The sequence below is a fragment of the Cyprinodon variegatus genome, unplaced genomic scaffold (assembly GCF_000732505.1).
Source record: "Cyprinodon variegatus isolate N-32 unplaced genomic scaffold, C_variegatus-1.0 Scaffold248, whole genome shotgun sequence".
Taxonomy (NCBI): domain Eukaryota; kingdom Metazoa; phylum Chordata; class Actinopteri; order Cyprinodontiformes; family Cyprinodontidae; genus Cyprinodon; species Cyprinodon variegatus.
This window is the reverse complement of record NW_015150701.1, coordinates 93,490-119,125: the sequence shown is the minus strand read 5'-3', so window position 1 is coordinate 119,125 and position 25,636 is coordinate 93,490. Positions and strand designations below refer to the sequence as shown.

Below are 25,636 nucleotides of genomic sequence, written 5' to 3'. Positions count from 1 at the left end.
GGTTTGTCTTAACTGACTGGTAAAATGAATTAGTTTATTTTTTTCTTTGAAAACCAAACTAACCAAAAAATAAGCCCCTGAAAACTATCAGTCTGTGTCATAAATGTATAAAAAATTAGATTTACTTTTGACATCAAACTAAAATACCAGAAAAATTTTTTTTTTCTAATCCTTTTAAACTGGAATAAAAACAAAGGGACTTTGTCATAATTTTAAAACTGATCACCGGCATTACAGCAAAACACAGCATAAATAATAACATCCTGACCCCAGCTTAAAATGTAAACTAAAAACGAGAAGTGTTCATTTATCCGATCGCACCTTGGAAAGGAGAAAGGTCGACGTCAGCCCAGTTATAGCTGCTGGCAATACGACAGCTTTCTTTCAAAGCATCCAGATTTGGGTACCACTCAGACAGTAAACCTGCAACATAAACACAAAGCACTTCATCTGTAGCTTTATTAAGGGCAAAGAGGTTCAAACAAAATAAATTCTGGAAGAAAGAGGTTTGGTGGACATCATGTCTTCTACAGAAAGATGGATAATGAGAGCTGGGGCAGTATGGCCGGATGGTGCATTTTCATTGCAGTCGGGTTTTTATATTTCAACTGGAGTCAAAAGAAAAAGCAGACATCACCTTATTTGACTGTAAAACAGTTCCTTCAAGCAGCCACTAGGAGGAGACAATGGCTCTAAAAATGCTGCTGCCTGTCAGGGTTTCAGCGTGGCTTTGTTCTTCACACCATAGGTAATAAATTAGAAGATGATTTACTGTTTAGCACTTTAAAGTGTTTTCATTGAGCTTTATGACGGGACAAGGAGGTGCACATCCTGATTCATCTGTAAACAGGTCAGGATCGCACCCGAACACATTCATTTAGGTGATGAATTCAGACAAAGACAACAATAGGAGACTGAGTACAGAAGGTCTTACCTGTGTTGCAGGCCATCTGTTGCTGGTGGGAGAGGCTCTGGTGCTGCTGTCCATGTGCGGAGGGGTGCTGGCTGTGCTGCGTGTGCTGGGAGGGGTGAGCCGTGTGCTGCGGGTGCTGGCCGTGGGTCGGGTGCTGGCCGTGCGTCTGGTGCTGGCCGTGCTGGGAGTGAGCAGCGTGTTGGGGGTGCTGAGGGTGCTGGCTGTGCTGGCCGTGTTGGTTGTGGGTGCCGCTGTGCTGCGAGAGGTGCTGTGCGTGGGGAGAGCCATGGCCAGGGTGGGCCTGGGCGGGGTGAGACAGGGGGACTTGGCCCGTGTTGGCAGGGTGGTTGTTGTGGTGGTTGTTGGGTTGGTTGTTTGACAAGCTATTCTGAGTGTTAATGGTGCCACTAGGGGAGTGCTGATAGGAGCAAGAGGTGTGGGTCTGCTGGGAGTTATCCGATGGCATGCCCATCAGACCTGAGAAATAAAACAGAAACAATCAGGGACTTATGGACAGATACACTGCACTGCAAAATATTTAAACTTCTCCACATCTTGTGACATAATAAGAACTTTTTATTTCTTTCCTAGATTTGAAGGGGTGGTTCAACACACTAGAGCAAAAATGGGGCATTGAAAGAAAAAATAATACATGTTTTCAAACAATTAGAAAAATGTAGTTTGCATTTTGATTCATTTGCCTTTAATCTTTATAACTGAATACAATACAGTGCTGCTATTGCCTTCTAAAATCACCCAAATTAGAGCGTAAACTTGTGTTAAATTAAGTCTGATTTTCTACCAGCTGCTTCTTCAAATGCCTTAGTGCCTTTGCTAGAGGAAATTGATGAACTAACAGCATCATCAAGACCAAGGAACACAGCAGACAAGTAAATGTGCCTACGAATGAGTACTGAATTTGGTGCTTTTGTTGGTAAACTAAATTCCATCGGTACTACCAAATTCCTATCCAGGTTAACTCAAACGGTACCATGATTCAGTACCTTAACGCATCATTGTGATACAGAGGGATTGAAGAGTGGTCGATTTTCCATGGCGGACATGAAAAAAGATTTATAAGAGCGTGATGTCAGAATCTTCAGTAAGCAAAGGAGGCATGGCTAATACAAAACACTTGAGAGGAGGGCTCTACCTTCCAAAAAGCAATGCAGATTACACTTACTGCAACATTTGTGTTGCAAAGTACAAAGCCAGGGGAGGGAATGTTCCAAAGGAGGAAGAATCTGGCTATGCAAAAGGTTTTTCACAAGATTTCAGTTATTAGCAGCCTCAGTTCCTCGGTTACAACTCGGCACCCTTAGCATTTGTTAACCGCTTGTCATTTGCAGCCAGAAACATGAGCCAGCAGCATCCTCATCCTTGTCTGCTTCAGGTAAATAAACTCAGTGTTTTAGGAAAGGTTATGCATGGTACAAAACTGATGGGTACAGTATTGTTTGAAATGTGAACAGTACTTATCCCATAATCTGCCATAAAACAGGAGAGGTAAGGTAATTCCTTAGATTTAGGTGTGTTGAAGAATGAATGCATCCAAAGCTAGAGGATATCAACACAGAAGGCAGCCATGTTTTATTGATTAGTGGACCGCGGTCCGGATTCGGACCCACCTGCTGTCTAATCCGGAGCAAACCTGATTGAAAACATTTATAAATTGTCAAGATCTAAATCCAACAGACAATTTGAGGCAAAAATCAATATTCACAATTGTCTTCCTTACAAGCTGAGCTGGAAAAGCTTTGAAAAGAGATTTTAGTCTGCAGATGAAAACATTGGTAAATACTAAAACTTAAAATTTCAGCAGTATTAGTAGAAATAATGCGATGCACAATTTATTGTTTTACTTCATATATACACACATATAAAGTCAAGTCTGATTCTAAAGTGAAAAAAAGAAAGTTTGAGGGGTATGAATTTTTTTTGCTAGGCGTTGTAATTGCAAACATTATATATTGGAATGCAGATCTTAAAAAAACGGATAGTAATGGAGTTACCTTTTCTTTTATTGTTTACATTAAGTCGTTTCAACTTCTGAGCAGTAAGGATTTGATTCCTTCATAAAATCATCATCAATGTAAACTCAATTTATGGAGTGTTTTAATTTTATTTCATTCGAAGTAATTTGCAGGCATCTCATCAACTCAGTAAATATCTGATATGATTGAGACAAAGCCCTGATGGAGAAAAGACATTAGTTTCCTGCAGAGCTGCAGCCTGAGCACCTACATTTGAGAAAGACCAGTTACCATTTTGTTGCATCAGGGAATGACTCAGCATCAGTTATTTGAAGTTTCTTAAGCTGCTGTTCTCTTTCCTCCAAAGAGTCCTCTATCGTCTTTGGCTATCTCGCTGTGCAGCTCTTTAACCAGCATGACTGGAGCATAAACATCTGCACAGCCAACTGCAATCATCTGAGTGCTGGGGAGGGGCCTTAAGAGGCCCTGTCCTTCACTGTTTTGGCACTGCAAACCTATTCCACTGGAGTGCTTTTAGAGCCGACTCCAGGCCCTGCACCTCCACAATCGGTGCATAACACTCGCCGTAGGGGTGATAAAGGTGCATCTCTTATCGGTACAGAAAGCCCATTGTCCAACCAGGGAAATACAGAAAGCAATTAACGCGGCACCGGAATAATAATGCGAGCTCATTACCTATTATCAAAGCCAGTGAATTAGCTCACTGTCCACAACAGCAGCGAGTGAAATCCTCCAAGCTCCATTATTTACGCTCTTTAATTGCAAGAGCTTGTCTGACAGAGATTTCACTTTTATTCATATAAAAAAAGGTAACAGTTTTCTACTAATAAATCACAGATGATAGATTAAAGCAGAGACTCCTATTAGCATGAAATGCATTTGATTTGTGGAAGTGGGCTATACACAGAAAGCTCAGTCTGCCTTCCTCATGACTCGCTTGTTAAGTGGTTCATGTTCATCAGTCAATCAGATTACAAGCAAAACTGCTCTTTGTTATGCAGGGTTCTGATTTTTTCTCCCTTATAAGAAAAAGGCCCCATAATTATAAGTAGTAGGAACTATTGGTCTGCAAAAAAACTCCTCCATTCCTCTGATAGTATATAGCTGAAAGACCGTTTGAAGCACGACCAGATGCACGTAGCAATAAAAATGAAAAGTCAAGAATTAACAATAAATCGCAGTCATATCTCTTTATAGCCCGTTATAAAATATTTAAAGCTCAAACTCTGAGACTTCCACTTTAGATAGAAAAACTAAGTCTCAGTATTTTGCTGGCAACACCATGAAAGTCCTCTGTAAAGATTTGGATGAAAGCCAAGTAAGCGGAGCTGAATACCTGCACACCTACAGTAAAGCTCATTAGTGTCTAAAGACTCTCTGCAGCCCCAGCTGTTCAGAACAAGCCCACATTAGGAAAATCGCTCTCAGGATCTTCCCGCTGCTTTGATAACTTGAAGCCTAGGCTCGCTGATAGATTTCACCCGGTGCCCTCGGGAGGCCACTCACCTTGTTGGCTGAAGGACTGCTCAAAAACAGACTTGTAAAGGCTGCGGAAGGAGGCACTGAGATCTTCAAAGTCTGAGAAGGGGAGCTGCTTTTCCCTGTCTGGTATGCTGTACTGGGACTGGGGGGGCTGCTGCAGGCTCATCGACTGGGACACAGGCTCTGGATGGCTGGTCACCTTTGGGAAATAAAGGCAGATAAGGAGCAATAAGGATATACAGTGGAGCTACTGAAAACTGGGGAAAAAAGGTTTAATGTTTAACAGGAACTATTGATGGAAACACAGGCCCATCATGTTTTAAAAGATATATAAATCAGATGTGTTTTCACAAGGTGCCTTACAAAAGGCTTAAATATCAACCTCAACATTTTTTCACAAAACAACTGCCCACTTCAATGTGTTTTATTCTATATTGTATATCATCAGTTTACAGTTAAGCATCATCACGCTGTGCATTACTTTATAATGGAAATAAATTGACATGTTTTTCATTTTTCAAAGACCTATTTCACAAGTACAGCATGCTCATGTATTCAGCTCCCTTTAGTAGCTGCATAAAGTTTTCAGACGTTCGTTTATGAACATTGGTGAAGGTACTGCATCATGAAGACCAAGAAGCTCAGACAGGATTAGGAATGACTACTCAGAGATTGCTGTTTAATTCATCATTTGGCTGAAAAAAAAAGTATTGGCATGTTTGAAAACTAGCAAAACATGACTTGAACTGACAGGCCAGAGAAGTGGAGCACCAGTCATAAAAGTTACTAATCCAATCCTAACTTTGGAGGAGCTGCAGAGATCAACAACTCAGTAGGGTTATTTGGTAAGATGATAACCTTCAGTGATATTCCATCATAAATCCTCAGCAAAAACCAAGCCATGTGAAGCCACAAGCCATGTAGAAGAAACAACTGACATGAAAGAAGGTGCTTTGGTCAGATGAGACAGAAACAACACCCTGAACACACCACCCCCACTGCCAAACATGGGGGTATCAGCATTATATCAGGAGGATGCTCTTCCTCACCAGCACAGGACAGCTCATCAAGTTTGAAGGACATTAAATGTTTGCAAGAAATCTGCAGGTGGGAATCCACATCTCATGAATAACTGGGCTCCCTCCACCACTCCAAAAACATGCATGCTAGGCTGCACTTTGAAGTCTCCATTTATCAAATCCATCATTTTAAAAAAGGTGAAGTATCAAGTATTCAGTTACCCAGGCACTATACCTGTCATAATGTGTTACAGAAACTGAGAGCTTCTCTAACCCCTTTATGCAGATATGTGATCAAACTCAAGGATAGATCAACTCTTTTAAGCTGTGATTTAGCCTGAAGGTGTGTCCCTCATGCAACATGCATCCTAACAATGCAGATCAGTGCTTACTGCCTTGGCTCACACAGCATTAAGAGAGCAACTGGAACGGACACAAAGCCAATACTCTGGTGGCCGGGCAAAATGTATTTAAAACAAAATCAATAGCAATACCTTGAACAAATAAGCAGCCATTTTATCCATGTATTTGTGTGGGCAGTTGATGTAACACACTGCCTCTGGGTGTGAGAGCTCTGCTCCCTCCAGCTAAGGGTTTGTCTGAGAGATTCAACACAGCAAGGGCAGAAACACAACCTGTCCTATTTTACACAGCGGTAACCTGACCCCTGTCCACCGTGTGACCGCTTTACAAGAGAGGCCATGTTCAATTTTTAATCCTAACATCTTCCTCTTCTAAAATACAGAAAGGTTGCTGAAGTGTGTGGCTCACGGACCGGCTTGGGGAAGAGTGAAGAGGTGATAATAAAGCCAGAGTGTTTACTGAGAGCTGCAGCTTTGGCTGTGAGAGAAAAAGAGAAAGCGAGAGCAGGCGAGCGAGCGTGAGCACATCCATCAGGCTGAGGCGATCGATGCTCAGCGCCTGGAGCAGGGAGCACTCCAGGATACAGGGAGGACCACACCAAAGAGGGGGCATCTCTGGTGGGAGGACATCAGAGGAAGCGCTTCTCTTTGTCTGGCTTCCAGGAGCGAGTACATTTTTCTTTGTTTCTCTTAACCCCATTCCTGATGTTGTACTCTCGCTCATGTCCACCATGAACCTCAGACTATTGCTGTCTGCAGCTGGTTCCTCTGAAGGAAGCCTCCTGGGGCTTCCCATCAAATCTAATACTGAGTACAATACACTCTCCATGTCTTGCAGGGGTTCATTTTTAATCCTATGAATTTCTCATGTAGTACTTGGTTGGAAGGTTTTAAACTATAGTTTATTTTATCTCCCAAGTGTAATTAAATTATACTATGCTTCTATGGCTTTCATGGAGTTTATGTTTTTAGAATAGTTTGTGGGTGTTTGGCTGTCTGTGTAGAGGATAACTTGAAAAGTCATGATTGGATTCTAACAAAATTTTTACCAGAGGTGCACCTCGTGTCAAGGAATAATTCATTAAAATTTCATAAAGATCTAGATCATGTGCGAGTTGTAGCTATAGGTTTAGGTCACAATATAGGGGGAAATGTGCTGCTTGGTGGAGAACTGCTCTCTCAGAGTCCTTTTCAAGTTATTAATTAAACAGGTGATGATCGATATTCCTTAAATATTTCTGTTGGTTGTTGGACTCTAGCTGCTTTCTTGATCTTTGTTTCCATACAGTACAAGGAGTAGAAATCAGCTGAATTTCCACTTGACCAGATGGAATGACATCTTTAAAAAGCCTCATCTTAAAATAAAGTTTTGATTGAGAAACATAGGACGAAAAAGTTACTTTTCAAGGTAATTCATTTTAAAAAGCTCCAACGACTGCAATCATATTTTCATTTTTATCTAATCATTTCATGTTCATTTAACTTCAATTTACTGTTGGATGTTTCCTTTTCTCTGTAGGCTTTCAAGTAAAATTAAACTGATAGACTGAAATGGTAAAACGTGGAAAAGAGATATATAAATGAAATAAGTGATTAGATTAACAATAAGATGTAGTGATATCTGTTTTAAGTTGAAACACCTCAACCCCCAAGTCTGAAATAATATATCACAATATAAAAGAATTTAGATGTTGACATGATTAAAACAACATCACTAAAAAAGAAAAGGAAATGTATCTTTCAGTTCTCATTAAATACTTCTTACACATATCGGAATACAAACAGTTAACACGTTGCTGCTGACGATGTTGTTAGCTTGTAGTTTAGTTTGTGCTACTGGATCCTTTCCTTATTGAATCAGCTGTTAGGCTGGAGCTTAGGCAGAAGCAGACAGACACCCGAGCAGCACTGCAAACAGAGATTTGCTGAAAAGTTTAAGAATTTAAAGAACAATTAAATGATGAGGCATACAGCCGGGTTTTCATTGGCGCCTTTAACTCTAGGCCCCCAGCTCTTTATCAGATTTTAGCATTATGAGCTTCAGGAGAAATAAAACGATAACAATCAAAGTAGTGGGCCTAAAAAAATCGATCTAGAGCAGATTAGGAGTACCTGAATGTCACATCTTCAGATCAGCCCTGTTACAAAACCTGAGAAATGCATCCTTCTTTACTTCATCTCAACCAGTCAATCACAGGCAGTGGTCACCTTATTCCCTGATTGATTGAAATATCTCATTGAATCAGATAAATTGCATCGTTTCTATAGGTCTAACTGACCACGTGGAAAGAAAACAGTATTTGAAGACAGGTTGTAATAATAAATTTTTTTTTAGATTAATTACTTAGTGATTTTTTTTATCATATCTATAGTCCTCACTGTTTCATCTGGTGTGTTTAAGAACCTTTTAACTCTGAATAACTGAAAGTTTCAGGTTAACCGACCTCAAAATAAAAGGAAAATCTGTATTTCTTACAACTGGTCAGACTGCTTGCCTGAAAACCCTTCAAAAACCTTTTTAGGATCTGCCGTTGAACTCTAAATAAAGACAGCTTGGGGGGAATTTTAAGAAAGAAGGGATGACTCAATATTTTGGCAGCGTCTGCATAGTAACATCAGAACAAATAAAAACACTGATAATTGAGAAGAATTAACACATAAGAGCTGTTGATATCAATTTAGATTTAAGCATTTTTCTCTGAAATCCGAAGATCACTAAAAAATATTGAAATGGTAATTTCAATATATAATTTATTATGTGATAAAAGCTTTTATGAACATACTATAACCCGTATTTATGTGGTTCAAATCACTATTTTAACCAAGTGACTCATAAAATATGACAGATATCGGGCCTGAACACATTTCCTTAAGCGAGATTATGATCAGGATGTAGAAAAGTACCTTAAATCAACAAAGCAAGCTGGACAATAATATCTCTCTGGTAGATAACTACAGCATATTTTTGAGGAAAGCCACCAACACAACAAACGTAAAACAAAAACAAAAAAAACATAAAAAAATAGTGAAGGCTCTGTTGGCTTTGTTGGTACATGGTTATGCTGCTACAGTTGATGGTGATACTATTGTTAATTCGAACGGCTGTTAAAAGAAATAACAGTTCAATATAAAAGCTGGGATTTTGCATCTTTTTGCACCTCTATTAATACATTTCCCAAATAGACAAATATGATGCATTTCTTACCGGTGTGTAGCTGTGAACACTGCCCACACTGTTGAGATTGACGGAGGCTAGACTCTGATCAGACAGGCTGTTGTTAAGGCTGCTTCTCGGACTATCACTACCTTCCTGGTCTGTGTTGTACAACGCCACCTGAAACACAAGTGCATAAGCTTTCACCCACTAGGAAAAAGAAATCTTCAAATCATTATATCCATGTTAAATCATAAAGCCTTTAGGTGTGTGTACTGACTGATTATTATTTTTCTTTTCTGAGGGTTCCGCTGCATTCCCCTGTCACTGAAGGTTTCTATGTGAGCGTAAAAGGGGGTCTAGAGACAGCTGAGGCATTCCCACCGCTAAAGGTCAGGGCACTGGTGATGTCAGCCACATCTGCTCACCAAGCGCAAATCGGCTTGGGACAGCTAACAAAGGATTTCAGCACAGTCGAGACGCTGACCTTTCAATGTAGAAGCGAAACTAGCTGAAGCACTTCAGGACGACAATCTTAATTATCATCTAAGAAGGTTTATTCGCCCCACCATCTATGTCGAATAAAGAGCTCAACAGACTGAGGACAACAGTAAGCACAATCTAGATAATGAATGTGATAAATCCCAAAGAAGAGAGACTGAGTGCTGAGGTTTGTTTTGTGAGAAGGGAAATGCTAGTAATGCACTGCTGATTGTCGCGCCAGAGAAGAGCCTGGTATTTTAAGACTGGTGTGTGGCTTTGTGAGCTTGTATGTGCGCGCTGATCCATGACTGGGTGCAGCATGGCGGCCTCTGCTCATCACTGTGATTGGAACAGAGCAGGCTCTGTGTTCAGCACAATCAGACAGCAGTAGCAGGAGTCTTCAGGCCGACCTGGTCCTGCCAACATCCTGCCTCGCCGCAGCGGACTGAAGCCTCTTGTCTTCCTGCAGAGACACAGCGAGCTGCCGTAGAGCCTACACAGGAGGTGGGGAAACTTGGGCGGCTCAGACTTCATTCTCTGCTCAGGCTGATGTTTGGACGGCTGACAAACATGCTGGTTCAGATCCAGGCTGCAGAGTTGGTGCCCAGATGCATTAAGCCATTAGAATGGAGCTTGGCTCCTGCACTGGTACCAGGGTTCCCACATATTTCTATTGTCAAGTTTCATAGTTTTACAGACTTATAAAGGCCTAAATAACGTAAAATTTACTATTTGACCATTTAAATATGATATATTACTATCCTTTAATCCACTCCTCTGTGAAAAATAAGTTATAGAATAACTATGTAAGAGTAGCTCCTCAAGAAAGCAGCTAACTTAACCATGATGTGTCCGCACTGTAAACAAATACCCAATTTTTCTAATCAGGGAGGCGTAATGTGAGGTAGAGCGAAATTATTCTGGCTCAAGTTGAGACCATGTGACTCTTTTAGCTCATAAACAGCAACTGCTCTCTTTTAGCTAATGTCTACTTTGTAGAAATTTCTGTTTTAGCCTACAAAGGTTTCATGCTTTGCTCAGCCTCCAGAAGCGGCATGTTATAGTGACATCAGGAAACAAGAGACACTCAGAGGGGAAGAGGAAGCTTCTTTTGAAAGTCAAGTGTTTGTTTTCTGGGTTGGAAGAAAACAAATATATTTCATTACAGTTGTATAATAATGTAACTATATTTCAATACCCATATAGAGCTAAAGGCCATTATTCAGCATCTATTTACCTATAGGTGAATTGGGAAGGCTTAAAAAGGTATGCTATCAGACCTGTAAGAGTGTTCTTTGTGGGTTTGGACATTTTTAGAGTAGAACATAAGTATGGAAGGTTATTTCTACAGGGGTTGGGCGTTAAATATGAATTACCGGACACCGTGGAGAAGACAGAAGAATGCATAGATAGATGGGTAAACAAAGAGATTAACTAATGGATAGATGAAAAATGGATAGATAAAGAGAAGGGTGGACAGATCGAGGGATAAAACGGTGGATGAATGCATGGCTGAATGGGCAAATTATTGACCAGATAACTGAATGGATGTTTCAATGAAAAGACTGATGGATGGATGAATGCATTGGCGGGTGGATAATTAGCTGGATAATTAGCTCTTTACCCAGACTTGGAAAAAAATAAAATCTAACTTCTGCTGACTGCGTAGGAGCTCCGTTGTACACAGCAAAATGTGTGAGCATAGTCTGAATCCAGGGAAGGCTGTTCATGGAGGAGAGGTGAGGCACAGTGGGGCCAGAATGGGGGGGGCAAAAAGAATCTCATTAGGCTTTCTTCCACTCGGCGTTCATTAGCCAGAAGAAGACACTCAATGGGCAGCTATGAAAGAAAAAAAAACTCAAGCACATCTAAGTAATCAGCTCCACAATGCTAATCAAAAACACAGTGCCAGAGTAACATAAATGTTGTTTAATGAAGTCATAAAACAGGCTTTTATGTCTTAAGTCTCTCACCACAAGCTATTTTTACTCTACTCAACCATAACCTGTGTGTGAGGATTTCAAAATCTCGCTGCTCTGTGGTTCAGCCAAGCCCCTCAGTCCCCTGGGTGAGGACACCCACTTAAGGCATGCATCAACAGTAACAGAGTTGCAGCTTACCCACAAAACGTACAAGCATGCACTTTTGACAAAAACACTTAAGTATAATTAAGTGTGCACAGACAGGTAGAATGGTGCACATAAACACACGAAGACAGGTTTATACAGGCAGGAGCAGCTCCGCAGTAAATGCTATGCATGGTTATTAAGCAACTGAGTCAGAGATCTATTCTTAGCAGTGAATTAAGTAAAAAGCCAAAGGTGTCTTTTACATGGAGGGGGCTAATCTTGAGCGTGAGACATGGATTATGGAATCAAAGCAAGATTGGCCCAGGTGTCTCCGACAAAGCCAGCTGGTGTTGAGCACAATCCCTGCATGCAGAATTGAATGTGAAATAGAGAAAACGTGACCAAAAGGAGAAGAGTGTTCATCTGTAAATAAGCCTAATTAAAACAATCCCTTCCTTTGCTCAATCATTACACCTCAGTGCTGAAATGTCAACACGTTCCAACCAGTGGGTTTCCAGAGAGATCTAAATTTTAAAATGAGGGCTAGAAAACTCTTCATGGATATCATTTTGCATGGATCGTCCTGCAGACAACAGAGAGAGAAGTTACTGCTGGTTCAGTAGTCACCCTGCAGGACTCTCCCATTGGTCTATTGGGGAAGGCGGGAATGAGAGAGAGACTGGAATAGAAGAGAGAGAAACAGAGAGGGAATTCCTGTGGCTTGGCACAGTGCACCGAAAAGGGCGTGGCCTGTGGTGTGTTTACAGTGTAAAGCAGTTAGAAACAAGCTCTCTCCTAGGAGTTTGGCCCTCAGATCTGTTACTGTTTTACTCTGTCCTCTGCTCACTTTACCACCGGAAAAAAACAAAAACAAAAAAAAAAAACTGCTTCGGAAACAACTGAATGAACCAAAGCGGGAAAGTCTGGTTATTTTACCATATTGTTGCTCAGCTAAGCTATTTCACTGTTTTTGCATGTGGCGGTAGAGTATGGATTTAACTGTCAGCACTTGACATCAGGGCCCCATTATGTGGTCACTGCTGGCGTTCTGGTCTCCAAAAAAAAGAGTGATCTTCCTTTACAGTGCCTTGCAAAACTATCCATACATCTTACCTTTCCACATTCTATTACAATTTAGATTTTAATGCGACTTTTGGAGATAGATCAGCAAAAAGTAGAGCATATTTGGAGCTGGGAGGACAGATTGTGTAAAAATTAAAGAAAGGTTTTCCACTGCTGCAATCACAGCTTCAAATACGTTGATATTTCGGTAGAAGTTTCACACCTCTAGAAAACTTTCCAGCTATTTTTACAATTTTTGCCAAACAGCTCAGTCATTTTGGATGGAGAAAATACCTGAGGGTCAATTTTTTTTTAAGTTTTCCCACAGATTCTCAATATGAGTGAGATCTGGGCTTTGACTGGGCCATTCTAAGACATATATGCATGGCATTATGATTCAAACCATTCAGTTGTAGATCTGGCTGCATATCTCACTGTAAAGTAAACATCCGCCTCAGGCTTTTCACAGGTCTTCTAAAGGATTGAAAGGCTGTGCGTCATGACAAAAAATAAAAATTATTAATCATTTTTCTTTTAAACCATTTCAAAAGCAAGGTAAAAAATCTAAACTATTTAAAAATAACTTTTAAATGAGTCCGCTCTAACACCAACCTTACTCAACTTGTCTATTGAGCTTAGACACTGAGGCTAAATCTTTTCCTCAGCATACATGTCCCAGAATTCTGTGCAGTTTCAAACAGAGCTCACTAAAATTATAGAGAAAGGAACATATTTTCTCTTGATATTGATCAGGTGCATTTTTTTTTAACTGATAATGTTTTATTGCGCAGTCCTAAAGGATTGTCCAGTACTTAGTAGAGATTTATTGAGCTACTTTTAGTGCCTGGCCAAATTATCAACATTGGCTAAAATGTGGGCAATATAAAATTACATTTTTGAAAAAAAGAAACTTCGGCGGGGCACCGATTCTACTCCTCTGTATGAAGCACCATATTGGGCAAAAGCTGGACAACACAAGCAAGATTGATAATTGAAAAAAGCCCTGTACGCCTTTTGAAAACCGAGCAAGTCTGCCTGACAATGCAAGACCCCGGCCCAGAGTTTTATGTGTGCTAGTTTTAGCAAACGTATTAGCATTTTAGCTCCTTGTGAAATATAAATAATTTTATAAAAAATTGTTATAATAAAATAATTTAAGATTATATTGTGTCCCACTACACGTCATGTTGACATGCAGGCTATAACGAGGCCCAGAAATTCAGAGGTTAATTTTTTCATTAAATACATTTTTAAAAGGCTTCAACTTATATATTTAGCTATAATCCTGTTTGGATGTTTTAAAAGCTACAGCATTATTGGATGCAGCATTTGCAGTATTAAAGTTAGTCAGAATTTGAGTTGGACTATAGTTGGACAGTGCAAATCCTTTGTAAGTCCATTCTCAGGTTTTTTTTTTTGTTTTTACTCTGGCAAATACATGACAGATATCAACCAATGCATCGGATATTGTTTTTTTTTTTAACCCCCAATATTAATATTGGCCTGGCTCTAGTATTTAGCTCCCTCCTTCTTCCTATCTACTCTGGGTTACAGTTTATAGTGGGGATAGTTTGTTCAATCAGTAGGTCATATTTCTTTCAGTTAACAAGGTGGTTTGTCTTAGTTGGTGACAAAAACAGCACTAAATACCATGCTGTAAATCAAGTGACAGACACGTCATCAACGATATAGTTTATCTATGTGCTTCATCAAATCAGACACTGAAACTTTTAACATAGTTGCCAGAAAAATGTTCCCTTAAAGTCATTATTGTTTTAGACGTTTCTTACCAATCCAGATTTCAACATCAACTATGACCTCCTGTTGCAGAAAAAATGTAGTCATAGCTGTGGTGAAAAAACCTGCCACTTAACCACAGTGACATTAACGTATGACTTAAGTTATACCAGGAACCAGGTTTTCTTTTTAAAGGTAAATAAAACAGCTGAAGTAGCAAATCTGTCTGTGTTTACTACTACAATATTTTTGATGAATCCTACTAAAAACATCCTTCAGAGCTGCTACTTCTATCACTTTGAGTGTCACTAGTCTATCTGATAGACTACCAAATAAACGAATTGGGTTTTGGGTTGTAACCAAATAGTGTCGTAAAGTCTAAGGGCCTTGAATAGTTTAGCAAGGCAGCGCATATTTGGGCCTGAGAAAATGTCTATTACAGAAAAATGAAATATTGCCATTTCAGTTCTTCAAAGACACAGCCTGCAGCAAGCCGTCTGATGCTTGTCAAAACCAGCCGAAACACTCGCTCAAACATAACATAGTCTATCCTACATGTACACACTCGCTACATTACGGATGACATGTGCTCAGGCTTTATTAGCGTTGATGTTAAACCATTTTTTTTTATTATTTGTAGTGCTTGTAGCAAATGAATAAGCGACTCTCTTAGGTTTTTTTTTTTTTTTTTTTTTTTTTTTTTAAGTGCTCCTGAGAGCTGCCCCCATTGGGCCCAGAGGATGAGAGCTTAAGGTTAAAAAGCCTATTTAAATTTCAGAGAGAGGCAGATATTTGCAGCTAACAGCTAACAGTCCCTGCAGCTTTGCTCTGGGATGTTTAAGTGCTTCTAAGCTTTTACAGATGTAAAGAAAAAAAAAAAAGAAAAAATGAGCAGACAGAGCCACCAGCGGGGGTGGTCACCTGTAGGTAGTCACAAAAAGTCAGACAAGACTCTGGGCATCAGTTTCAGCTGCATATACAGCGTAAGAAGTGCTTCGTTTCAATAGCGCAAGATTGTGTAGGGTCTAAGTATCAGCGTTAGCATTGGATTTCTGCACACAACATAACAGGCGCCCAGTTAAAGTGAAGGAAAATAAAAAGAAGAACAGGGGCAGCTACTTGTGTATTTTGGTGTGGGTTGCAGAGAAGAGAAGCTTTAGGCACATGAGCAGATGCTTGTGAGTGCCTGCATCTCCCCTCCACGAGAGTGTGCCTCTCTCTGTGGGGAATAGTGCTGTAGGTGGTTGGAGAAGTGGGTGGGGTCAGGGTGCAGCCGTGGAGCCAGGTGTGTGTTGGAGCTGGAGGCTGGATGGCTTGCTGTAGTACCTTGTTAGTCACAGTGTTGATTGCCAGCGTTGGAGAGGCACTTCCAGGGATCATACAGTCCATCCCCAAAGACTCTGAATCCAGGCTGTATGGTGTGGAAGCCTGTGGAGGTGTGTGGGGTTGGAGGTAGTAGAACAGAAAAAAAACAAAAAAACAATCCAATTATTGCATACACAGGAACTCACCATAGTTAATGGAGCTACCTATATTAAGGTATGAACAAATATAACACCACCAGATGCAAAATACTAAACCTATAAAGTAGAATGGAGGAGCACCTTTATTTAGGTCATCTTTGAACTGAGCTTTGAAAGAAAGATGAAGACCTCCCCCTTTCAAACAGACCGTGTACACATGCATGCCCTCTTCTTTCAGGATATACACACTGTTGTCAGAGATAACTCCCCATGCCCGTCTCCTAAAACAGCTTACTATAAGAGGATTGGCTGCCAACAATACAGTTTTTTTTTAATTCACAATAAAAATTAATGAGATTGAAAAACAACTAATTTATAATGTCTCAATCTACATGTAAGGCCTTTAGGGTAGACGGTACCTAGGGGGGGAGGGGTTTGAACACAGCAATTGTATTTTAGAAAAAAACACTCTACTTTGCCCTCTTTTGTGTTACACTGAGATGAACAAAACTGCGTCAGGAGAGCTTTGTTAAAAACTGATGGTAAAGCTGTAGTTTTCTCTGGTCCTATAATATATACAAAGAGCACAGATAATTTATGTGGGATTTTTGGATACCAATGTCCTTAAAGATGCAATGCACAAGTTTAAAAAAGGTAAATACGATCTAATTTCTTTCCTCAAAATGTCCTTTAAATTGTCCAACATGTAAAATAACGTTTCCTGTATTTACTGTTTATTGCATGTGTCTCTATAGGTTCCATTATTCAGTTCATGTGAAAGTGAATGAATGAAAAGGAATTTATGAATGAATGGATTATGAATTAATGAATGAATGATTCAGGCCTAAAGTGTGATTTATGCTCAACAAGTCCATGAGGACAATGTGGTTAAATTACATCTTTTAGCTTCCATGACCCTCCGCATCTATGTGGACAGAAATTCCGCACTGCATCCCTAAGAAAGTTGGTGTGTCCTGGAAAGAAAAGACTGAGGATGGAATGACCATCCTCAGGGGGGGGGGGACCGACAACACCACTAGACGAGGAAGTAGAAAACAGCCGTTTACAGCTTTATCTAAGCCTGTTCATTCCACTAAATCACAGGCCGTCTCTATAAATTTACATTTGCGAACTCTTGCCAGCATGAGCTGCTGCTCGCTCGCCATGATTTCCACACAGATACTTCGCATAGTTACAAATTTTCTAGGAGTCTGCGTGGAAGCCCAAAATAATGTAATTTGGATCTCGCAGACGCGTCAAGCATAGACAAAGCATAAAGTAGCCTTCAGTTTAGCTTTGCTCCCCTTCAAAGCAAAAAAAGCACCAGCTTAAGCCGGGCGTTTACTGTGCGATTTTTTTCAATCGTTGCACGCATCTGCTGCTCACACTGTTCGACTAAACCCTGCGTTTAGCCGTAGAGTGTGAGTTAGAGCTCATGATTTATGTTCGGCCCGACGCTCTGATGCGATCTACCTGCTCACACTGTACGACTAAAAACCATGTTTGACTCAGGTCCGCAGTGAGATGGAGCTGCTCTGTAGCTCCCTATCCTGAAGCCAAACAAATAGAAGGGATATTAAGCTCACTATAGTAAAACACGCTACCTTGGCACGTTGTGCAATTTTGTGCTGAGGGTCCTAGAAAGAAAGGGCGACGACGTCTTTGGAAAAAGGACGTGGCTGTGCAGGCGTGGCTGCTGCAGTCCGTCAATCCGTCAATTTTGCAGACGGAGCTGCATTTCACTCATTGCACCCCCACCACGCTGCTGTGTTTACATCTGAGAGAAGAATAATAAGAAGAATCCTTCTTTGCGCATGCGCCCTGAGCCATTTGCCCACAACGGTCGGAAGAAAATCAAACGTTTGATATTCTCCTGACCTCCCGATTCCTGATCAGGAGGTGGACGTGAGAGGCTGATCACCGCTCGTAACCCCCTGTACACTACACGACTCACGGTCAGGCTGAAAGTCGGGCTGATTGAAAGATTCTCACATGACTGTAAAGTCGCCCCAATAATGGCACAGCGTACGCCCGGCTTTAGCTGAAGGAACTCCGCTGTGAGACAAATGCTGCAGATATAAATGACACTATTATATGTTTTTACTTTTTAGGGGGAAATTTTGAATTTTCAGTGTTTCTGTTTTCAATATTCTAATATGTAAAAGAAAAAAAATGTCTTCTAAAAGAAATTAATGAAAAACATGCAGAGTAAAAGAAACCTTAGATCATTAATGCTGATGAAGGCACTTACATTTTTGAATTTGCTTATCCACTTCTTAACTTTTCAATTCATTTTTTACTTTTTCATTTAGCTTTTTTTTACCTTTTTAACTCAACGTAACTTTTAACTTACTCTACAGTAGGTAACATATCATCCATGTGCTTATTTAACTGGTCAATCCCCAAAGGATGTGTACTCCCACGTAGTAGTATGTTTCCTCAATGACTGCATATACGGTAAATCTTGTGCTTCTAGACCTCACTGAAAAACGGTAACTTGCCTTATAAAAGGTTAATAAGCCCAATCTTCTGATTTATTAGCTTCAGCTGACTTATTTTTGAAATTCAGGGCTGCACAGCAGTCAGGCTAATGTAAAGGGTCCATGACCACCAGGTACAAGCAAATTAGCTGCAGAAGTAAAGAAAATGTATGCCTGTCTCACTCTAAGGACTATTTAGGATTCTGACAGTCATTTTGCATTCTTTGCACCTTAAAACTGAAATGTAATGTATGAGACGATGCTTGGTAAAAAACCCCTTCTAATAAAGGAATGTTATAAGGATGTTCTGCTCATAAGATACTAATGTCATTGATTTCATTACCTTTAGTCTTTAGTGAGGCATTTAGCTGTGATTTTTCTCAGAAAGAATGGACATAGATTATATAATATATAAAGGGTTTTTTCAGGATAAAAAACACCTGCACAGATTTTCTATTTAGTTTGGATTTTTTTCCACTGAGGATAAACAACACCAAAAGGCTCAAGTGTATACATCCAACCCCACTTATTTATGGATAGACATCCTAAAACGAGATGAGAGAAACCAAATAAGTTCTTCAGCCATCGACAACTTCTTACATGTTCCTAAACTGTAGATTTAAAACCTGTGAGTATACTCTAAAGCTACATGTTTACTTTTGATCTTGTTTGGATTCTAGAAAATCCTGGTTAAATGTAACCTTTTTCTAATCTTTTAAACATAACTATGCTTGTAATTTACATTCTAAGACCGTTAGGAGACTCACCCGCTCTCCAGACCGTGGCCTCTTCTTTGGCCGAGTAGGCAAAGCGTCCTCCTTAGGGTTGGTGTCAATGGCCCAGTAGGAGCCCTGCACATAAACACACGATTTGTTAGCCAATACAATAGATTATTTTCATAATGTTTCTCTATTCACAACTTTGCTTAAGACCAGACAGGAATCTAACAAAAAGAAATAGAATATTAGGAAATTTCCCCTCTGCCTTCACAGTCTCCTCTCTGCTAAAGTCAGCCCTATCGGACTACATCTTTATTGGAGATGAGAGCTCAGCGTTCAGAGTTTTGCCGCATGTAGGTGGTCTTTGTTAGGAAGTGAAGCAGGGCTTTCCTCCTCAGCGGCTGCTCCTGAGTGAGAGGCTGCTGAGGGCAGCTACTGGTGGTAAAATGTTAAGCCTTTCCTGGAGCTGTACTTCCTCGGCCTCAGGTACTGAAATCAAAGTGAGTGCTGCTGCCAAGGATAAAAAATCGGCTCAAGGTTGTTGCTCTTTTCAAGGTCTGAGCAGGGCTAATGGAGAAGGGGGAACACCACAACCAGCTGCATTATTTACCTTTCCATTTGCCCTCGATTAATTTATTTTTCAACACTGTTCCTGCTCCAAGGCAATAGGAAAAGCGCTCAGTTCTTAAAAAACAAGATTCTCACCCTAAATCGTGGGAAGCTTGTTAATTTGTTTTCAATGTTTCATATAATTACTGTTAAAATCTTAACTGTTGAGGGAGAATTAGATTATCACTTCCAAAATGATTTCCTTTACAGAGAGAATAATTGACATTTCCATTTCCAAATTCTCAGATGAAATGGCAGGACCCAAAAAAATAGCAGCAAACCCAAAGCTTGCTCCGATTAAATCCAGTTAATGTGATTATTTAGAGCACTCAAAGACTAAAGCTGGATCTGGTGGTTCAAATTACAACATATAGAATGTGTGAAGCTTTGGGGTCAATTAACATTATCCTCAGAAGGATAAAATATTCACACTACAATCAACAAAAAACATGGATAGTCATATATAGATATAGGCCATGGTTAACTAAAGCACCATCCTAGTTTTACACTAATGAGAGCTCTAACGAAAGAGGATATGTTAAGTTTTGACACAATTTCTACATTTACTCTTCTCCGTTAAACTGCAGGGGTTGAAAACTGCGATGCAGACCCAAATGTTTTCAGCTTTTAGTCGCACAGAATAGGCTTGGCTGCCGTTTCTTTTAATTGAGGGAGAGGGAAGAATAAGCAAACCCCAACGGGAATAGAGCTTCTTCATTTCCCTCCACTCAACCCAAGAGACTATGGGAAGAAAAAAAAAAGAATAACTCATAAAGACTCATTAAAGTGTTCACAAATACAGCAGTGTAGTGTAGCAATGCCAAGTCAGGTGTGTCTTTGGAGTCTTGGGCTAAAACAGAGCAATGACCATTTTGTGGTCGAAAACATAATAGGGAAAAAAGAGCAAAATTTTGTTTTCTTAATTAAAAACAGCTCCTGACAACAGATAAACTACAACAACTACATCAGAATGACACGGCATATTTATATGCATTATCATGAATTACATCAACTGCTTCCTCTTTTTAATATAAAGTTCAGATCACCAAACAAAAAAAAAAAACATAACATCATAATGAAGCCCAAACTACACGAGTTACCGGTCGACTTCACAGCTGCCTTCCCTACCTCCGCGGTTCACGTTCACAATACCGACAGCCATCTCATACACAATCTCACTGACAGGGAGCGACATGACTCTCCTATCTCGTGCAACCAGCAGTTCTCATATTCCTGCCACATTACAATATTGATGCAACATATCAAGACCGGCTAGCAGCTCTTTGAAGTTGTCTTCGGGGTGGGGTGGGGAGGGGGAGCAGTGAGGAAAATTCCAAATTAAACATTAAGGATGCAAACATGTTGGCCATGCATTTGGAATGGGATCCATACTGCAATAGATTATTTTGTATTTAGTGGAGCAGCTCCCAGGAGTGTCAATATCAGAGGATTACAGCAAAACATGAAATTAGCATTCAGTCCCCATCCTCTGCACAGCCTGGCATAGCTCTTCACGTGTGCGTGTTGGTGTGTGCGTGAGCTTGTGTGCATATAATTATATGTGTTGTTGCCTGAGTTGCAGGGTGTATTCTGGGAGGCCACAGATGATATCTGAGTTAGGTTTCATGTAGATGGACCTACACTCACTATCATCATCATACAGGTGCATCTTAGCAATATTGCACATACATGAAAAATTGTGCAAAATCATGCTGAATAAAAAAAAAAAAAAAGGATAAATGACCAGAAGACAGCAACTGATACCCTCCAAAAACATATGTCACTGCCAAAAAAGCTGACTGTTCACAGTGAATGCATCAGAAGAGTTAGTGGAAGGAAAAGATGTGCTAAAAAAGGGTCCAAGAGCAACAAAAGGTGCAGCTTTTAGAGGATTGTAAACAATAACCTCATTAGCATAAGAGAGATTCACCAGACATGTGCTGCAGTAGTGCTTCTATAGCTATCAAAATCAGGTGTGTCCAATACATGGACCACACATTTCACATTCCATGCATTAAGATGCTACTTAACCAGTGGCGATGTTCAATGTTTGATTCTAAGGGGTGGGCATTTAGCGAATCGTTTATAGTTGGTGAGAAGGTTTTAGTCATAAGAATTTTTAAAACAATAAACTGGAACCAATATCAAATAAAAACTCCAGAAACTCTAAATTGTCAGATTTTTTAATATCTATTTTTTTATGCATTATTTATTTTTATTGCACTCTCATTTTTTTCTGTTATTTCTATTTTAATTTAATGCTGTTGGTTTGCTGTGTTTTATAAAGACCAAAAATCCCCACAGATGTAAACCAGGAAGTTGAAGAGCTCTTCCTGTTTCCTTCTGCTGACTAACTTTATTGAAGGGGATGATTTCCTTTTCCAGCTTGATTCGGTAACCGCCAACGTGGCCAGAAAGTACCAACGCCATCTAAAAAAGACCATGGCATTACTTTTCTGACCTGAACATAAATAATCTATGAGGCAACGGCAAGAAGGATGTTGCAACCTGGATTTCTTTCAAACCTCAGCAGAGCCACAACTGATGCTCTCCATATAACTATACATTGATGCAGTCAGTCATGCAATGGAGCCCCAACCAGTTGTTTAGGTCATGAACTGCAAATGACACTGAAATGCTTTTTGGTAGGCTGATGATATATGTTATGTTATGTTATGTTATATTATATTAGGGCAGTACTTAAAAATTGATATAAAGATTAATATTGATGTTTTTTAAATAATTTAATATTGGTATTCTGGTTTTGAATATCGATATACCTCCCTACCCCTAGGGGGCATTATTACAGCCCATCATTACTTTTCACAGCAAAGAAGAATTCAATGAAAAGAGACAAGGACTTGACAAAACAACTGCCATTTGCAAGCATTTTAATGGTGCAGTAAGCTATACTGGAAACACGACCAACTTGTGGGCTCACCTACAGAGGCACCATGCTGACAAGCTAGCAGCACCAAAGACACATCAGAAACCTGTAGATCCAACACCACGTATAGGTTTCCATCTACCTCACCCTGTGCCATTAGGATTACGGACTCACTGGCTGCCTGGATTTGCTACATGGTCATTTCATTACTGAGGACTGGTAGCTAAAGGTGTTTGTTTTACAAACACGAGCCATGCAGGGGTTGACGTTAAGGATTTTTACCGCTTGCCCCAAGGGCAAGTGACTTTCAAATTTCATTTGCCCAGAAACCGTTTTTACTTGCCCAGTATAATGTTTGATAAATATAGTTCCTAATATTCATTTTTGTATATATATTAATGAAACATGTTTGTTTTTTAAATGTTTTTTTGTAATTCAGTATTTTTTAAGTTTCCAGGTTCCTGGTGTGTATATGCATGCATCAGATAATGATCTCAAGCCTACATTACTGTGTTAACATGCTTTCCATTCCTTCCTACACATTCTTTTCAAACTAAACTTTGCTTTAAACTGTTGTGTGCTTGGAAAAATATAAATTGTAATGTTAAAAATTAAAAAAAAAACTTGACAGGTTAAAAACTTAAGATAAATCACAAGACAGAAGTCAATATCACAAATGAATAACTTATTTTAGAGTCACGGTATGTTTATATGTTGCATTTCATGTGCTTTGCCCACACTCTTAACCTTTTTTTTTTTTCCACTTTATTTTTCTGTTAACTGTTTCTGTGTTCAATATATTGAACGTATATATAATATTTGGCTGGTTATGTTGATTGAATGATCTTGATCATTACTTTAAGAGTAATAAATATCGATATTGGAGTCAACTCAAATCACACTGAGCTATATCTAGAATAGTATTGTATCGTGAGCTATATATTGAGAATTGTATCCCGGCCCTATATCATATCATATCATATTATAAGATTTGTTTTATTTGTCTGATGTAATATAATATTCTGAGAAGTTTGGAGGCTTTTATTAGCTGGGATCCATAAACACCTGTATTAACACAAATTAAATAAAATAAAAATGTCTGTGAATGTGTAATAAAACACATTGAACTGAGCCGCACCTGTGTAAATAGTGGTTTTTAAACTCCCTCTGAGGGAGCAGCGGTGCTCATCTGGGAATCTTTCTCACCAGCTTGATGTCGCTTGAGATTGGGAGTTAAATCGAGCTAAAAAAGAGCAGCTGTAGGTGGTCCTATTGAGATTTGAATGTCAAATTAACATGGACTATATATTCCAATGCAGAGGAGGAATACAGGAGGCAGAGAGCTAACCTGGAAACAAATGAAGGCAGACCCCCACCAAAAAAACTTCAGGGTTGATAGTTTCTGGAAACGATCGAATGACCTTAAAAATATTTCTGTCCAAACATTTTACCCCAACTGACTTCTCCAAATCCCAAACTATTGCCTGCGTTGGTTAAAAGACAGAGAAACAAGATCAACACTAAAAAAAAAGACATCTACTTCTTTACATTTAAAATGTATGTGTGAGGGGGTTGGGATGTTCATGAAAAACATTCCTTCTGCTTTCAGTCTGTCAAAAACCTGGCAGCCATTCAAAGTTAACATTTTTCTACCAGGGAGAGCATGACACAACCCCAAAAAATATTTCAGCTGTGAATTCTGCCAGCTGAGTCTGCTTAGTTGAAATCTATGACATTTTCTAAAAAAAATTTTTTTGCTTTATTTTTTTCCCTCCCACTTGCATGTCTTAACTGACCATAACAAAATAGTGTATCTGAGTCTTACCTTTCCAGGGTCATCTTTGGAGCGAGGCACTTTGAGAAAACATTTGTTTAGTGACAGATTGTGCCGTATTGAGTTCTGTGAGGGAAAACAAAGAGAGAGAAAGGTGTCAAGGTAAGTAAACATCAAAAACGCTGATTGTACGAAATAAGTTTGTAACAGGGCCAAACATTGGTGCCCATAGCAACAATGCTACAAACACTGGCATCTTTTTGCACTGATTAACAGTCAGAAAAGAGCTTAAAGAACGTGAAACATCTCGTCCAATGAACTCCAATTGGGTTTCACATCATATCAAATTCCACGGGTGCCAAAAATAGGAGCAACAAGGAATCCCACACTGGGATGGCTGCTGATAGCAAGGCCTGATATTAATTAATGCTCTAGCAGTCTCCTGTGGGGGCTAGAAATAAATTATGTAGATCATTCTGAAAGTTAACTCATTAGTGTGTTACGATCTGGTCCACAGTGGTGGTTTGGGAAATGTATCCAGCTGTCTGATATAAAAAGGGAAGGTAGGCTTAAGTAGCCCCACACATTAGATAACAAACACTAGGTTAACCAGCAACAGCAAAGACATCCACCCACATCCTCTATCCGAAGAGCCAGCTGCAGACAGACCACCTGAGTGTTTCAATTGCAAATGGATTCACATCCACTCAACTTTATGGAGTAGTATTGACAGATGGTCACAATAAGAAAATAAATAAAAATAAGGGTAGGGTCCTCTAGAGATTTCTGCGCAGATAGTCCCTCCATGACAGACTGACCAGACAGGTTTACCACTGTCATGTTAGAATTTTACTGACTTTAAAAAAAGCCTCTGGTATGAATACCATGCTTATTGCAGGTATCAAGGTCAGACTTTAAATATTAAAATGTGCATGAATAACAAATGCATAAATGGAATGGGACAGGAAATAACGTCTGAAAAACAACATTTTCCAAAGCCTTTTTTAATTTTTGTTTAATACTCATCCAGTACTGAAAAAATGCTGAAATGTTATTTTCCAGACAAAATAAAGACTCTAGAAAGAGTTACATCTCCCCCATGTGCAAAGGATGGAAGCCACTGGTTGATCACAGATGCCAATCCCCCCATTAGAAAAAATAATGATCTCCGTCCCACTGATCAAACCTGTGAACTGAAATACCTCAATATGTCTGGATAGAAATCACACAAGATAAAGACGTGTTAGAAAGTAGGGGTGTAAATCACACCTATCATGGCGATTCGATTCAGTATCGATTTCCTGACCCAGCGATTCGATTATTTTTCGATACTCAATAATAAACCACGATGCGATTCGATTCGATTAATTGGTTCTATTATTTATTTATTTTTTTTTACACCTTACAGGCTAGACAATGGTTCAAATTT

The 25,636-nt window shown here is 39.6% G+C and overlaps 1 protein-coding gene across 1 annotated transcript in view; it reads right to left on the bottom strand.

The window, feature by feature from the left end:
• Positions 1 to 25,636, bottom strand: part of LOC107089345 (forkhead box protein J3-like) — a 101,341-nt gene that overhangs the window by 7,345 nt on the left and 68,360 nt on the right. Inside the window, exons 3-9 of the mRNA XM_015382082.1 lie at positions 24,259 to 24,333; positions 18,986 to 19,069; positions 15,602 to 15,703; positions 8,976 to 9,104; positions 4,414 to 4,588; positions 935 to 1,390; positions 322 to 423 (exon numbers count right to left, since the gene is read on the bottom strand). Of these exons, the coding sequence (XP_015237568.1) occupies positions 322 to 423; positions 935 to 1,390; positions 4,414 to 4,588; positions 8,976 to 9,104; positions 15,602 to 15,703; positions 18,986 to 19,069; positions 24,259 to 24,333 (1,123 nt within the window). The remainder of the gene's footprint in view (positions 1 to 321; positions 424 to 934; positions 1,391 to 4,413; positions 4,589 to 8,975; positions 9,105 to 15,601; positions 15,704 to 18,985; positions 19,070 to 24,258; positions 24,334 to 25,636) is intronic.